Consider the following 14,189-nt stretch of genomic DNA (forward strand, 5'->3'; position numbering starts at 1 on the left):
GAGCCACCCAGGCACCCTTGGAAACCTATGTTTAATATAAAAATTGACATTAAAAAGTCTTTAGATAAATGTATATTTTTTAACACAGGACTACATTGAAAGAACATTTGAGAATCCACAGTGGAGAAAAACCTCATCTTTGTAGTATTTGTGGGCAAAGTTTCCGTCATGGAAGTTCATACAGGTGAGTCAAGCCATTTTTCCCCTATATTAGGTGAGATAAATTATTTTAATTCTCTTTTATCATTGCATTAGTTGTTTGTTGAATTAAAACATTTCTTAGCACAGTTATGCAAAAAAACTTCACTTACAGAATTTTCTCCCACATTACAACTTTTAATAGTCTTTATTCTACAGTACAAAATATTAAATATTTCATCACCAAGTTTGCTAAATGCTTTACTGTCCAAGGCACTGTCATTTAAATGTTTATTTCATTACTTTTCTTTGAATCAAAACTCATTAAAACTTCGATATTTGACCCTTAGTGTATTTCATTACTCTTGATTATCAAAAAATATGTATGAAATATGGCAAAATTGAAAACTGTAGAACTCTCATGTTTGGAAAGTCTTCTGTGTATTAGTTGTAACCTGTGTAGCTTTTTATAGCTGAATCCCTGACCACATTTGTAGTTTATGAAAAGTTGGCCTTTTCCTGAATAAATAATAAGTGACTACCTACTGTGAGACGTGTACATTTTACGTTTATTAATGCTCTTAGGGTTTTTAATCTTAAGGTTTTACTTTTTAAACTTTCATTTGTTATTTACCTCTTTTACCTCTTTTTAAAAAATTTTAAACAGAATATGTCCTTTTTAGATGTAGTTCAGTCAATTTACTGGTTTTAGTTACAGAATCAGTATCTGTTTTGGCAACTTGAATGGGAAAGCTATTTATTTCACTGAGATATATATAGATGGAGGATTATGGTGCTAAAAATAATTCAAGTTAAATGAATTTTAATAATTTAAACCTTTTATAATATCTGTCTCTTTGGGTGAATATAAAATGAGCTACTTTGGTTAGTGTGAAGAAAATGTAATTGTCAGAAAGTTGATTACTTATAAAATTTGCTAAATTCTCATCTATTGATTTGTAAGTGGTATCAGTCATCCAGAAACGGGTTAATTCTTAATTATTTGCTGTATCGCCAGTTTAATTCACTTACTCCATTTGTCTGATTCTAATTCCTTCCGACTCATTCCTACTTTTGCTATCTCTGAAACTCCACCAGTCAGATAACAACCCTAGACATTTAGTATGTTAAGTGAAGTAGATTTAGGATCTAAGTCAGGAAGGAAGGTCATGTAGACATAGGGTATGTGCAAATGTTGAGGTGTTTTTTTGAAAGAGGTGAGTAGGAACCCTGGATGGAGTTAGGTAGTGAAAGAGTGGGGAGAGATGAAAGTCATAGAAGTGGAGCAAATAATGTACGAGGGTGAGTGAGTAAAGAACCCAGTTTCCCTTATTTAGAGTTAATCAAGATTTTTCCTTTGGTGTTACCAGTTTTTATGGTCTTTAATTTTTTTTTTCTTTATAGACTTCACTTACGAGTACATCACGATGATAAAAGATACGAATGTGATGAATGTGGGAAAACATTTATTCGTCATGACCATCTTACAAAGCACAAAAAAATACATTCAGGTAAGGTGTACTTTGTAATGGTGTTTACAAAATCCTTTAAAAAAGCACGTGCTAGAGGACATACTACATCATGTTTATGTTGGCTATAATTTTAATAATTTGGCATAGATAATGCTGATTCTGAAAACTTTTTTTTTTAAATATCTGAAAGGGACATAATTTTATGACATGTTTTTTTTCACTGTAATTTTAATCATTTGGTTGCCTTTTATGTCTACAGGCTATATTTTGATGTTTGTTTTAAGCAAATTCTCAAAATTTGCATTTTGCATATTATATGGATGTGTACAATAATTGGTATTGACATTTCTGTAAAGGGAGATGCCAAATAACATTTCTCATTTTGATTGGATTTTAAAGAAATTAGCAAAACATATTGGAGAGAAATGATTTAATTGGGTGTTAAAGTTTATGTAATAGTGAATTTTTGAAACCCTGTCTTTGGAAAAGAGTATCTTAATAATCCTGATCAATTTCAGATCTTTATACCATATTTATAATTTTTATATTCTGGGGCTTTCTTTCATATTTTCCTCTCAGATTGATGTTCAGGAAGTGCTAAGAGAGCCAACTATATGAGCACAATAATGGGAAAGAGCCATCTCTATGAGCACGATAGAACAGGTGATTATTATTATAAACATAATCTAAATATAAAGTATGCAACAGATACAATTATTTCCTTAAATGATCCCAGTGAGGTTGTAGGTTGCAGTTGTTATCAACACTTTTAAGAGATGCTAATGGTCTGATGACTTTTTCACTGAAATTATGCATTTCTATTTTTAGGAGGAGAATTCTAAATTCCTAATTCTAGAGATCACATGCTTTAATTGCATACTGGATTAAGTTGAGACAGTGGTTTTTAAAGGCCAAGCCTTCGTAACTGAATATAAGAATAGAGAATGAGAAATGGGACTCATCTAGAATTTTACTTCATTTTTGTATTTTGGCTCATTACAAATAAACGTGTGAAATCCCCACAGATGAAAAATATTTTAAAAATAAAGTACAAAGAGGGGTGCCACTGAGAGTGGCTCAGTCGGCTAAGTGTCTGCCTTCAGTTCAGATCATGATCCCAGGGTCCTGGGATCGAGCCCCTCTTTGGGCTCCCTGCTCAGCGGGAAGTCTGCTTATCTCTCCCCCCTGCTCCTCCACCTCGCTTGTGCTCTCTCACTCACTGTCTTTCTCAAATAAATAAATGAAATCTTTAAAAAAAAAAAAGTGCAAAGATCTGAAATGTTCAGGTCCTTTTATCAATAGTACAACAGCCGCTTCTTGATTCAGTTTATTTTCATTTGAAGTGTTTGATGTCTAGACTTAGTATATTCCTAAAAAGTTACTGAGTTTTGAAGTAATTTCATTGATCTTGCTCTGTTACACTGAAAGGTAAGATTTGAAGTCTACAGCAAAAAGCCTATTCGTTCCTTTTCCAAGTGAGGGAAAAGGGCTTGCATCCGTGAAAATAAGCATAGATTCACTGAAGAAAGGTATTTGAGTAAGGAATATAAAGCAGATAGCCCAGATTAAAGGGTGGCTTTACTTTTCTGGTATACTTCCCACCATGTTATCTTACTGTTTGGTAATATATTTCTGGGGGGAAAAACTGAAGTGCATATTATAATCAAAATATTTGGGTCTTTAAGGTGAGAAGGCTCATCAGTGTGAAGAATGTGGAAAATGTTTTGGTCGTAGGGATCATCTCACTGTTCATTACAAAAGTGTACACCTGGGAGAGAAAGTGTGGCAAAAGTAAGTGAAAAAGCAGTTTCCCATAATTACTACACTGGGTAAGTGTAGGTTAGAGGAAAGTTATGACTTGTCTTATAGTTTATTTTGTTTAATTGGGGGTAGGTTAATTAGCTCTCTTTCTCTGGCTTCTATAGCTACTCTGCTGATCTAATGGAATTGAATGAAACATTTTTGTTTTACTTGTTTTCAGTTGACTTAAGGCTAGAGGTGGTAGACATTGAAGTTAATGACTCATATAAAATCTTGATATTCTTTGGGCACTTCATTTATTTTTGGTTGCTGTGGCTCTTAACCTAAAAATATAAATGTGCTGCCTATATATTATACTTAGTAAGAGCAATTATTGAGACGTGTTTCTAGTCAGAATTTAGATTTCTTTTTTTTTTTTTTTTTAAGATTTTATTTATTTATTTGACAGAGAGAGAGACAGCCAGCGAGAGAGGGAACACAAGTAGGGGGAGTAGGAGAGAGGAAGAAGCAGGCTCCCAGCAGAGCAGGGAGCCTGATGTGGGGCTCGATCCCAGGACCCTGGGATCACACCCTGGGCCAAAGGCAGACGCTTAAACGACTGAGCCACCCAGGTGCCCCCAAATTTAGATTTCTTTTTAACCACACTGAGCATTTAAAATGGTGTTTTATTTGAAGAAGGCATGTGTTGTCCTAAACACCAACTTTTTTAAATTCCAATATACTTAGAATATTATATTAGTTTCAGATGTACAATATAGTGAAGTGATCATCGTGATAAATGTAGTTTTGAATCCTGAACCTATTTCACATATTCCCCCTGCCCACCTCTTTCTGATAACTATCATTTTTTTCTCTAAGAGTCTGTTTGTCTCTTTTTTTTTTCATTTGAACACCAACTTTTTAATGAAATTTGGATAATCAGGTTTAACTAAGTTGAGTGTTTGAGTGTAAAATATTCAAAGAATCCATGTTCTTGGACTAAGTGTTTGGAACAAATGCTCAGTAATAGACACGGTCCAAGGTGCCAAGAAACTTAGGTTGATATACTGAGCATGACCAACAAAATATACATAGTATCTTTAAATGTAGTAAGTGATAGACCACTTTGAAGAAGAGTAGGAAGTGCTGATTTGTATCCATTTTTTATATTTTCATATACTGGTTTCTATTTTCTTTCACTGATTTTGTTCAGTGATTCACTCATTGCACCAATGTATTCATTGTAGTCATTGAATTCTTGTATTCATGAGGTGATAGGAATCCTGCTAAGTGCTAGGATAGAAAGATACACATGATGCTGTATAGAAAAGGAAATAAGGGGGCACCTGGGTGGCTCAGTCACTTAAGGATCCAACTCTTCATTTTGGCTCAGGTCATGATCTCAGGGTTGTGGGATCGAGCCCAGCATCAGGCTCTCTGCTCAGTGCGAAGTCTGCTTGTCCCTCTTCCTCTGTTTCTCCTGTCAATCATGTCTGTTCACTCTCTCTCAAATAAATAAATTCATAAAATCTTTTTTTTTAAAGGAAATAAGAATTTCAACACATTGTATGAATGGGTGGAAGATAGACTGAACTGCAGACTCACTTGTTCCTGAGATTCTATAACTTTTTCTCAACCCCCTTTAAAAATTATTCAGTATCTCAGGAGCTCTTGTTATATAAATTACAATATAAAAATTATATTATTGTTTAAGTTATATAAATCGTATTAGAAATTCAATTGAGAAAAAATTAAGTATTTATTAATTCACTTAAAAATAGTAATATACCCATCACATGCTCACATAAAAAGCAATTTGTAAAGAATAGCTACTTTACAAAACAAATTTAAAAATTTTAAAAGGGTGGCATATTTTACATTTTTGTAAATCTCTCCAATGACTTAATAGAAGACAGTTGGATTATCATATCTGCTGCCATGCATTATTTTATTTGAAGTAAATGAAGAAAATCTAGCCTCTCTCTGTACGTAGTTGGTAAAAGGAGGAGTATTATGATAGCAGTCTTAGATAATTGTGGTTATTAGTCTTTGCTACTACACCAAAACTGTTTAAGTGCTAGTTTCTTTAAGTTAGTTGCAAGGTGCAGTCTGAAACAAGGTTGATGAAGTTTTCATACTGTACAGTCTATTGGTCTTGTACTTGAATGAATTTTTTTACCTATGCATAAATCGTAATGTGATGCATTTGTCATTTGGAAAATATGAGTTCACTAAGTTATGCCCATTTTCTAAATGTTAGCACATTTCACAGTAGAGGATCAACAAATCACATTTGTTAATATTGCCTTCAATCTCTCAGAAAGGAGTATTGGGAAATTGTCAGCCTCACAAGGGCAGATGCACGTTCTCCAAAATTTTTATTCTAGCTCGAAAGCTCAAACTTTATCATTGATGACAAATATTCCTTTAATTTTCGAGAAAATATCTGCCAAATACTCAAGTCTGTAACTGTGGCTTGTCTTATTCTTTCAAGTAAAATGGTATTTCGTGAAGAAAGTGGCTACTTCAGCTCACAGCTCAGACTCACGTACTTTGGTATATGCAGTAGAAGTGCCTGTGTAGTTGCCACTTCATCACAGAGAACATTACAAAGGCCACAGTCTGAAAGGTTGAAATTTAGTAAAATTAGTAATTTAACTCCTTTACCACATTTTTCTTTTCTTTTGTGAGTGCATGAGTGAGGAGCACAATGACCATTAGTAGATTTTGGTTACCTTGTTTAGAGCTGAGGTACCAGCACTTCACCTGCCCTGTCTTTGGTATATGACATTAGTGTAAATGTCAACACAATGGGAAAGGCAAATAATGTTGCAGTATTATTTTGAAAATAACTTTGACCTTGTAAACCTTATGAAAGAATTTTGGGATTCCCTCACTGCCACAAGAGCCTGTGAGCCTATCTGCTGGCCTAGGTAATTATGGAACCAGAACCTTAGGTTCCACTTTCTACAAGGGCTGGCTAATGGTGGAGCTAGAATATGAAGCCTTGCATATCATTTTATGGAACCAGTACTTATTCCTATGTGATAAAAAGCCATTGACGATTTTAAACAAGAGGGTGACACAGTTGGATTTCTTTTGGGGTCAGTCACTCTTATTGGTGTAGGGAGGCTGGATTTGTGGTGGATAAATCGAGGCAAGTAAATCAACCAGTTTAAAGCTGTTAGAATTTAGGAAAAAGATGGTGAGGGCCTAACTAGGGAGTAGCATTAGTAATAAATAGTAGAAGGTACTTATTTGAAAAGTACTTAGTTTTTTGAGAGAATGGGACTAGTCATGGATAATTCCTGTTTTTAAGGAATTCCTCTTTTCAAGTGGGTGGTTGATAAACCAGCCACTGAGAGAGAATATAGAAGATGGACTAAGTTTATAGAGGGAGATGATGAATTGTTTGGTGTGTATTGACTTTGAAATGCTTAATAGAAACTCAAACATAAAATGGGATAGGCAGGGGCACCTGGGTGGCACAGCGGTTAAGCGTCTGCCTTCGGCTCAGGGTGTGATCCCAGCGTTATGGGATCGAGCCCCGCATCAGGCTCCTCCGCTATGAGCCTGCTTCTTCCTCTCCCACTCCCCCTGCTTGTGTTCCCTCTCTCACTGGCTGTCTCTATCTGTGTTAAATAAATAAATAAAATCTTTAAAAAAAATGTGATAGGCAAATCTAAGTCTAAATCTCAGGAGTGAAGTCTGACCTGCGGATAAAGATTTATATGTGAATACATAAAAGCAGATTATCCAGGGAAAGAATGTGGAGTGATGAAGGTTAGCACCCCTCCTCCTACCCATTATTTTCTAATGTTTCTTCTTCACTTTAAAACATTTTAAAATGGTGACTCTATTTCAGTATCCATATCCATTTCTCCACTTTCCATTCACTGTAACAAGCTGTTGCTATACGACCTCTAACTTGACTATACCTGAATTACTGCCAGTATAAGTTCCTTATTGTCAACTCCAATAGACATTTTTAAATCCTTTTCACACTGGGCATCTCAGCTTTATTTGGAGCTGTTTATCACTCCTATCCTGAAAATCTACAGTCTAGTATCCATGTGAGAAGGGAGAGGTACATACATAGGGTCTGACCCATTGAGGTCTTTGTAGAATTTATCTTTGTCTTATGTTCACTGTGAGGCACTTAAAGTGTTTTGAGCATATGTATGTTTAAAACTTCACTCTGCTCATAGTATAGACCAAGATTTCTTAGCCACAGCACTGTAGACATTATGGGCCAGATAATTCTTTGTTGGAGAGTCCTGTGCTCTGTGGGATGTTTATTTATTGGTACTCTTGGCTTCTATCCACTAGATGGCAGTAGCACCTACCTACCCTCAGTTGTGAAAACCAGAAAAGTCTTCAGGCATTGCTAAATGCCTCATGCAGGGCAAAAATTGCCCCTAGTTGAGTACCCCTGTGTCTTTCTGGATGCCCATGGTGACCCTGTTTGTATCTCTATTTGTATTTACTATGGATCTGAACAGAATAAGCCAAACCAAGTATCCTGGTTACAAGTCTTTTGCTAAGTTTGTCAGTGACATTCCCAAGTCACTAAATCTAGATTATCTTTTTAAATGTCTGTTTCATCAGGTAGAAGTGAATTTCTGGAAGACAGGGCCTTGCATAGGGTTTTTGTAGCCACTTTGTAAATGTTGAGTTGAATGACTTGAAAAGTGTGAGTGGCATTTGAAACCTTAGGTGTACTATTGCTATTGAATATTGGTAACGATATGCTAAACATTCCAGTAAGACTGAGTAGATATCTTAAAAGCAAACTGTCTTACAGAACAGTTTAATAGCCTATGTTTGAGTTAATTATTTGGCAAGTACTCATCAGATACAAATTACTTCCAAGGTGAGAGGATAGGCTTTCCTACTAACCACCACTTAAATGCTAATCATTTTACAAATATCTTAATCCTCATAATGAAATTGGAGACGAGGATTGTTTAAATCACAAACACGTGTTCTTAGGTACTGTACTCTACTTCCTGATAAGGTAGCTTTGAGTACTTTATAGCTTTTTATGTCTTTTAATCTGTAATAAAAATAAAGGACTGGTATCTCATTCTTTTAAAATTTAGGTTTAAAATTTAAGTTCAAGTTTGTAATATTTATTATTTGTGTTATTAAGTGAACCAATTAGAGCAATGTCACCTTTTTGATGAAGGCACATTTTGAGATTGCTGCCGTTTCTCTTCATTCAGCCCCAGAATCTATTTTTTAAATTTAATTAAGGTATACTCTACGTACAGAGAAATTCATTGTTTGTAGTGTATAGTTCTGCAAGTTTTGACAGATGCATGTAGTCATGTAAACATTACCACAGTCAAGATACAGAATAGTTCTGTCACCCCTAAATTTCCACCAGACCTCTTTGTTCAACTCCTTTCTTCTTTCTTCAACCCATCATTGATCTGTTTCTGTCCCTATAATTTTTCCTTTGATATTTTTAATAGCAAATAATAATAATACGGAAGTCCAATGATTTAAATCTTAAAATTAAGTGGTTTAAAGTTTAAAGTCTAAAGACCTCTTTTTATAGATTTGTTTGTTGAATGTAACTAGAGGAGGAAAAGCCAGAGTTAAGGTTGGTACTTTTAAAAAAGTATTTCCACATTCCTTTGGAGTTCTGTGCTTTATTAATGTGAGAATTATTACGTAATTTTTGTAAATGTTGTAACCTATTTTCATTGTTATTAAAGTTATATTGAAAACTAGATCCTTTTTATGTCTCTTAGATACAAAGCAACCTTTCATCAATGTGATGTTTGTAAGAAAATTTTTAAAGGCAAATCAAGTCTGGAAATGCATTTTCGGACACATTCAGGTAAAAGTTAATGGGTACTTTATTTATATCTTTGTGCAGTTATTCAGGAGTAAAATATGGACATTTAAACTTTGTTGTTCGTTAAAATTTTCTTGTCTTTTCTCCATATGATTTTTACTTATTTTATTAAAATCGACGTCATGAATGAGCAATATTCTGCCCTTTAATTCTCTATAAGCTTCAATATTTTTGAATATTATTTTGTAAAATTTGGGCAAATTTTTCTCCATAGGAAATTTACTCAACTTTCAGCCCTAATTTTGCCCTTTTCTGGATGTGTATGTTTGCTCTATATCTGTGTAACTCTCTGAAGACATTCCTTTTTTTTCTCTTTTAAAAGAATAAATCAGATAGGATTTGATTGTCTTGCTTACCAAGTTACTCTTGTATACTTTCTTTTTCACATAGTGAGTTGTGATTTGTAGGTAGTTATAGTAGAATGATTTGCTTCATCTGCTTTCCAGAAGATATCATTTTCCAAACCTTTCTTTTTTCCCCTTTGGTAATGCTACCATATTTTGAAATATAGACTGTGTTGGATTCTTTCTTATATGTTGTCATAGTCCTTGTTTGACTTCCCATAGAAATTAACAATTCTTAAACCTTTCCTCTCTTTCTTTTTAAAAAAGAAGCTTATTTATGCATTTATGGCTGTTTCATTTTTTATTTATTTGGATTTGTCAAGCTGCTGTTCTAGAAGAGAAAAATAATTGATTTCATAAATATCAGAATGGAAAATAACTGAATTTGGGCAATTTCAGTACCAAAGAATTACAGTAAAGAATTTATTACTTATACAGTGCTGCTGTTAAAAATAAAATACACCCCCCTCCAAAGGAAAAAGTCATAATTTGGGGGTACATAAATAGGAATATAAAATGAAGAAACCATATTAATGCGATCTTCCATATTATTTATTAATAATAAGCTTAATAAACTTATGGTTTGAAAGAGATGATGAACTTAAGAAAGTTAATTCAAGACCATTGATGATTTAAGAATTGTAAAAGTGCAGGAATTATTTTAGAGGAGAAACTTAATAAGGGCTTGCTTTACAATTGCATTAAGTTTTTGAAAACATTAACTTATACTAATTAGTCAATGACCAATGACAATGTGAAATTTCCATCTCTGAATATCTCAGTTAGTTGAAATTAGGGACAGGTCACTCTGCCCATTGAAAATTGCAGAAATGAGCTGTATTACAGAATAAGACAAAGAGTATGGCAGTTATGAGAGGGAGAAATCAAGTAAAGCAGGGGTCAGAAAACTTCTTTGGTAAAGAGCAAAATAATAAACATTTAAGGCTTTGTGGACCAGACAGTCTCTGTCACTCAACTCTGCTTCTGTAGCATGAAAGCAACTGTAGACAATGTGTAATCAAATTAACATGACCGCATTCCAATAAAACTTTATTTACAAAAACAGGCAAGAGGCTGTATTCAGCTTCCGGGCTACAGTTTGCCAACTCCTAATCTAAAGTAACCAGCAAGCTACCCAGACAGGACTTCACAGTGGGACCCTTCCACAAACTGGTTGCCGTATTCCCAAGTCCATTCCTGAGATTTATAGGTCCAGAAACTCACTTTTATATCTGTACACTGAGAGTTATAAATACTCTTAGGACCTGTTCTTCATAGTAACCACTGGAAATAGATTCACGAGAATGTCAGCTTATTATTCACCTTCTAGAGACTGAATAGTGTACTATCCAAGGTATCCTTTTTCTCTAATCAAGGAAGCAGAGTTTCTAAATTTATTAACCAGAAAAATTGCTAAAATATGGTTATAGAGTAAAGTTAGGTAGTAATTTTATGGAATAGTTTATCAAGGAAATGGTGAAGAATACTGAATCATGTTTACCCTTGTAATAGTGCACCTCTCTTGTGACCAGAATAATTTTGCTCCCCAGATTCTTTTTCCCTAGCCAGGATATCCTTAGTGCATTTTCTGTACTGCTTTTTTCAAGAAACGGATTCACGTTTTTTGGAATCCCCTTAACTAGATTCCATATAGACCTTTTCTTTTCTGTTCATATATTCTGTCTCTAGGCAAGCTATAATTAATGGATTGGTTTCAGTTTTGGCCAGGTCAGTATACTTAATTGGTTCAAATGAGTAGATATGATCAGTGCCTAGCCCAGGACTTGCAAATAGTAGGTGCTTAGTAAGTATTTGTTGAGTGAATGAATTTATCATGTTTACCTATGACTAACCTCTAATCTATCTGATGTTTTCAAACTGCACAATTAGGGAAATTGGTTGGAATACAGATACAGGATTTTCTTCTATAAATGGCTTACTCTCATCCATCATGTGTTTTGCTTGTTGTAATTCTCTAGAGTAGTGATTATATCTGTTCTCATAGTAGTCTTGTTGAAATGTAGTGCATTTATTTAAAATAGGCATTAAAGCCGATAAACTTAGGGCCTGATTTTAGACTTTGTAGAATTTTTTAAGCTATACATGAAGTACCCAAATCTTAACAACAGCTCAATGAATTTTTATAAATGAATATATCTATGTAAACACCACTCAGATTAATATAAAGTATTAATATATTACCAGTACCAGAATTGCAGAAGTATCCTCTCTGGTCCCTCCCAGTGAATAACCTTGCAAAATAATCATTATTTTGACTTCTGTCAGAACTAATTAGTTTTGCCTGTTTGAACTTCATATAAATGGAATCATATAGTATGTACTCTTTTTTGGTCTGGTTTATTTCACTCAGTATGATGCCTGTGAGATTCATCCATGGAAATGGGTTTGTTTCTTTTAATGTTCATAGAAATATACCACTATTTATCCATTGTACTTTGATGGACACTTGGTTTGTATTTACTTGGATCTAATGAATAAAGCTGCTCTGAAAATTCTTGTTCATGATGTTTCATTATACATATGCATTTATTTCTCTTGTGTATATGCCTGGCCACGGGACTGTTGGCTGGTAAGATATGCATATGTTCTACTTTAGTAGACACTACTGAACAGTTTTCCAGGGTAATTGTGCCAGTTTGCATTCCTACCAGTAAGTATATGGTTTATGAGAATTGTGGTTGCTCCACGTTTTCACCAACACTTGGTATTGTCTTTTTTTTTTTTTTTTTAAGATTTTATTTATTTATTTGAGAGAGAGAGACAGCCAGCGAGAGAGGGAACACAAGCAGGGGGAGTGGGAGAGGAAGAAGCAGGCTCCTAGTGGAGAAGCCTGATGTGGGGCTCAATCCCAGAACGCTGGGATCACACCCCAGCGGAAGGCAGACGCTTAACGACTGCACCACCCAGGTGCCCCAATACTGTCTTTTTTTTTTAACCCATTCTGATGGATATGTAGCACTGTCTCAAAGTGGCTTTGATTTGCATCTCCGTGAAAGTAATGATATTGAGCACCCTTAGTATATATTCATTTGAATATCCTCTTTCTTGGAATACCTGATTCATTCTTCTGCTGATTTTCTTAAACTGGGTTGTCTGTCTTTTTCTAACTGATTTATAGGAGTTCCGTCTGTATTCTGGATATGAGTCCATTGTTGGATATCTAAATTGCAGATTCATTCTACTCCATGGCTTTCCTCTTCACTCTAGTAACGGTATCTTTCAATGACTGAAATTTTTGAATTTTATAGAAGTCATGTACTGCTGGGTTTTGTTTTTTTTTCTAATTTCTTACTCTGTCCTCTTTAAGAAATTTTTGCCTATTCCAAGGTTGTTAATATTTTTTTCTCTTACCTCCTTGAAGAGCTATTTTAACTTACATATTTAGATTATGAGCCTTCTGTAATTTACTTTTTTGTTCATTATTAGGTAAAGGTCAAAGTTCCTTTTTTGCTTTTTGCTTTTTACATGTAGCTATCTAGTTACCCTAGCACGATTTATTGGAAAGACCATCCTTCTGCATTTCGTTGGCGTATTTGTTTTAAATTAAATGATCAGGTATGTGTGGTTTGTTTTTAGGCTTTGCTCAGTTCTTTTGTATTATTTGTATATCCTTGCACCATTGCTATATATGTAAATTACTGTGGCTTTTGATGTCTGGTACTGTAAATTATCCAACTTTGTTCTTTTTTGGTGTCTTTATTATTCTTGTTCCTTTATGTTTTTATACAAATTTTGAAACATCTTATTAATTTCCAAACACAAACACCTACTGGGAATTTTATTAGAATATCATTGAATATATAGTCAATTTTTCCTCAATTGATTATCTTGATAATATTGAGTCATCCAATACATGGAACAATGCCTACATTAACTTAAGTTCTTTTAAATGTTTTTCAAAGATGTTACAGTTTTTGGGTAATGAGTACCTGGCTCATTTGGTAGAGCATGTGACTCTTGATCTCAGGGTCATGAGTTCAAGTTTGCTGTTGGGCACGGAGCCTGCTTAAAAAAAGATATTATAGCTTTTTAGTGCAGATATCTCACACATTTTCATTAGATTATTTATACTTAGATGCTTGATGTTTTTGTACAAAATTATGAACTATTTTTATTTGTATTTGTCTCTGATGTATAGAAATGCAGTTGAGTTTGTATATTAACTTTTTATCCAATGACTTTGCTAAGTTCTCTTACTAATTTTTATAGTTTAGCTCTTTTTGGATTTTCCAGACATACAAACTGGCCATCTGTGAATAGTGACAACTTAATTTATCCCTTTCTAAATCTTTTTCTCTCCCTCTTGGCCTTATTGCTTTGGTTGACATCACCAGTGGTACATGAATAGAAATACTGAGTAGTGGACATCCTTGTCTTATTCTTAATCTCCAAAGAAAAGCTTTCAGTGTTTCATAATTAAGTATGATGTTTTCTGGGGCTCCTGGGTGGCTCAGTTGGTTAAGCATCTGCCTTCGGCTCAGGTCATAGTCCCAGGGTCCTGGGATCAAGCCCCATGTCAGGCTCCCTGCTCAGCGGGGAGTCTGCTTGTCCCTCTCCCTCTGCCCTTCCTCCCCTGCTCATGTGCTCTCTCTTGCGCTCTCTCTCTCC

At 34.5% G+C, this 14,189-nt stretch overlaps 1 protein-coding gene across 4 annotated transcripts in view; it reads left to right on the forward strand.

Moving 5' to 3' along the window:
* Window positions 1-14,189, forward strand: part of ZBTB41 (zinc finger and BTB domain containing 41) — a 106,559-nt gene that overhangs the window by 81,326 nt on the left and 11,044 nt on the right. For all 4 annotated transcript variants that reach the window (XM_045787738.2, XM_045787737.2, XM_045787740.2 and 1 more), the window contains 4 exons: window positions 89-184; window positions 1,543-1,649; window positions 3,296-3,401; window positions 9,110-9,198. In XM_045787738.2, coding sequence (XP_045643694.1) covers window positions 89-184; window positions 1,543-1,649; window positions 3,296-3,401; window positions 9,110-9,198 — 398 coding nt within the window. The remainder of the gene's footprint in view (window positions 1-88; window positions 185-1,542; window positions 1,650-3,295; window positions 3,402-9,109; window positions 9,199-14,189) is intronic.

This window comes from Ursus americanus, chromosome 2 (assembly GCF_024610735.1).
Source record: "Ursus americanus isolate L20-20 chromosome 2, mUrsAme1.1.p, whole genome shotgun sequence".
NCBI lineage: Eukaryota > Metazoa > Chordata > Mammalia > Carnivora > Ursidae > Ursus > Ursus americanus.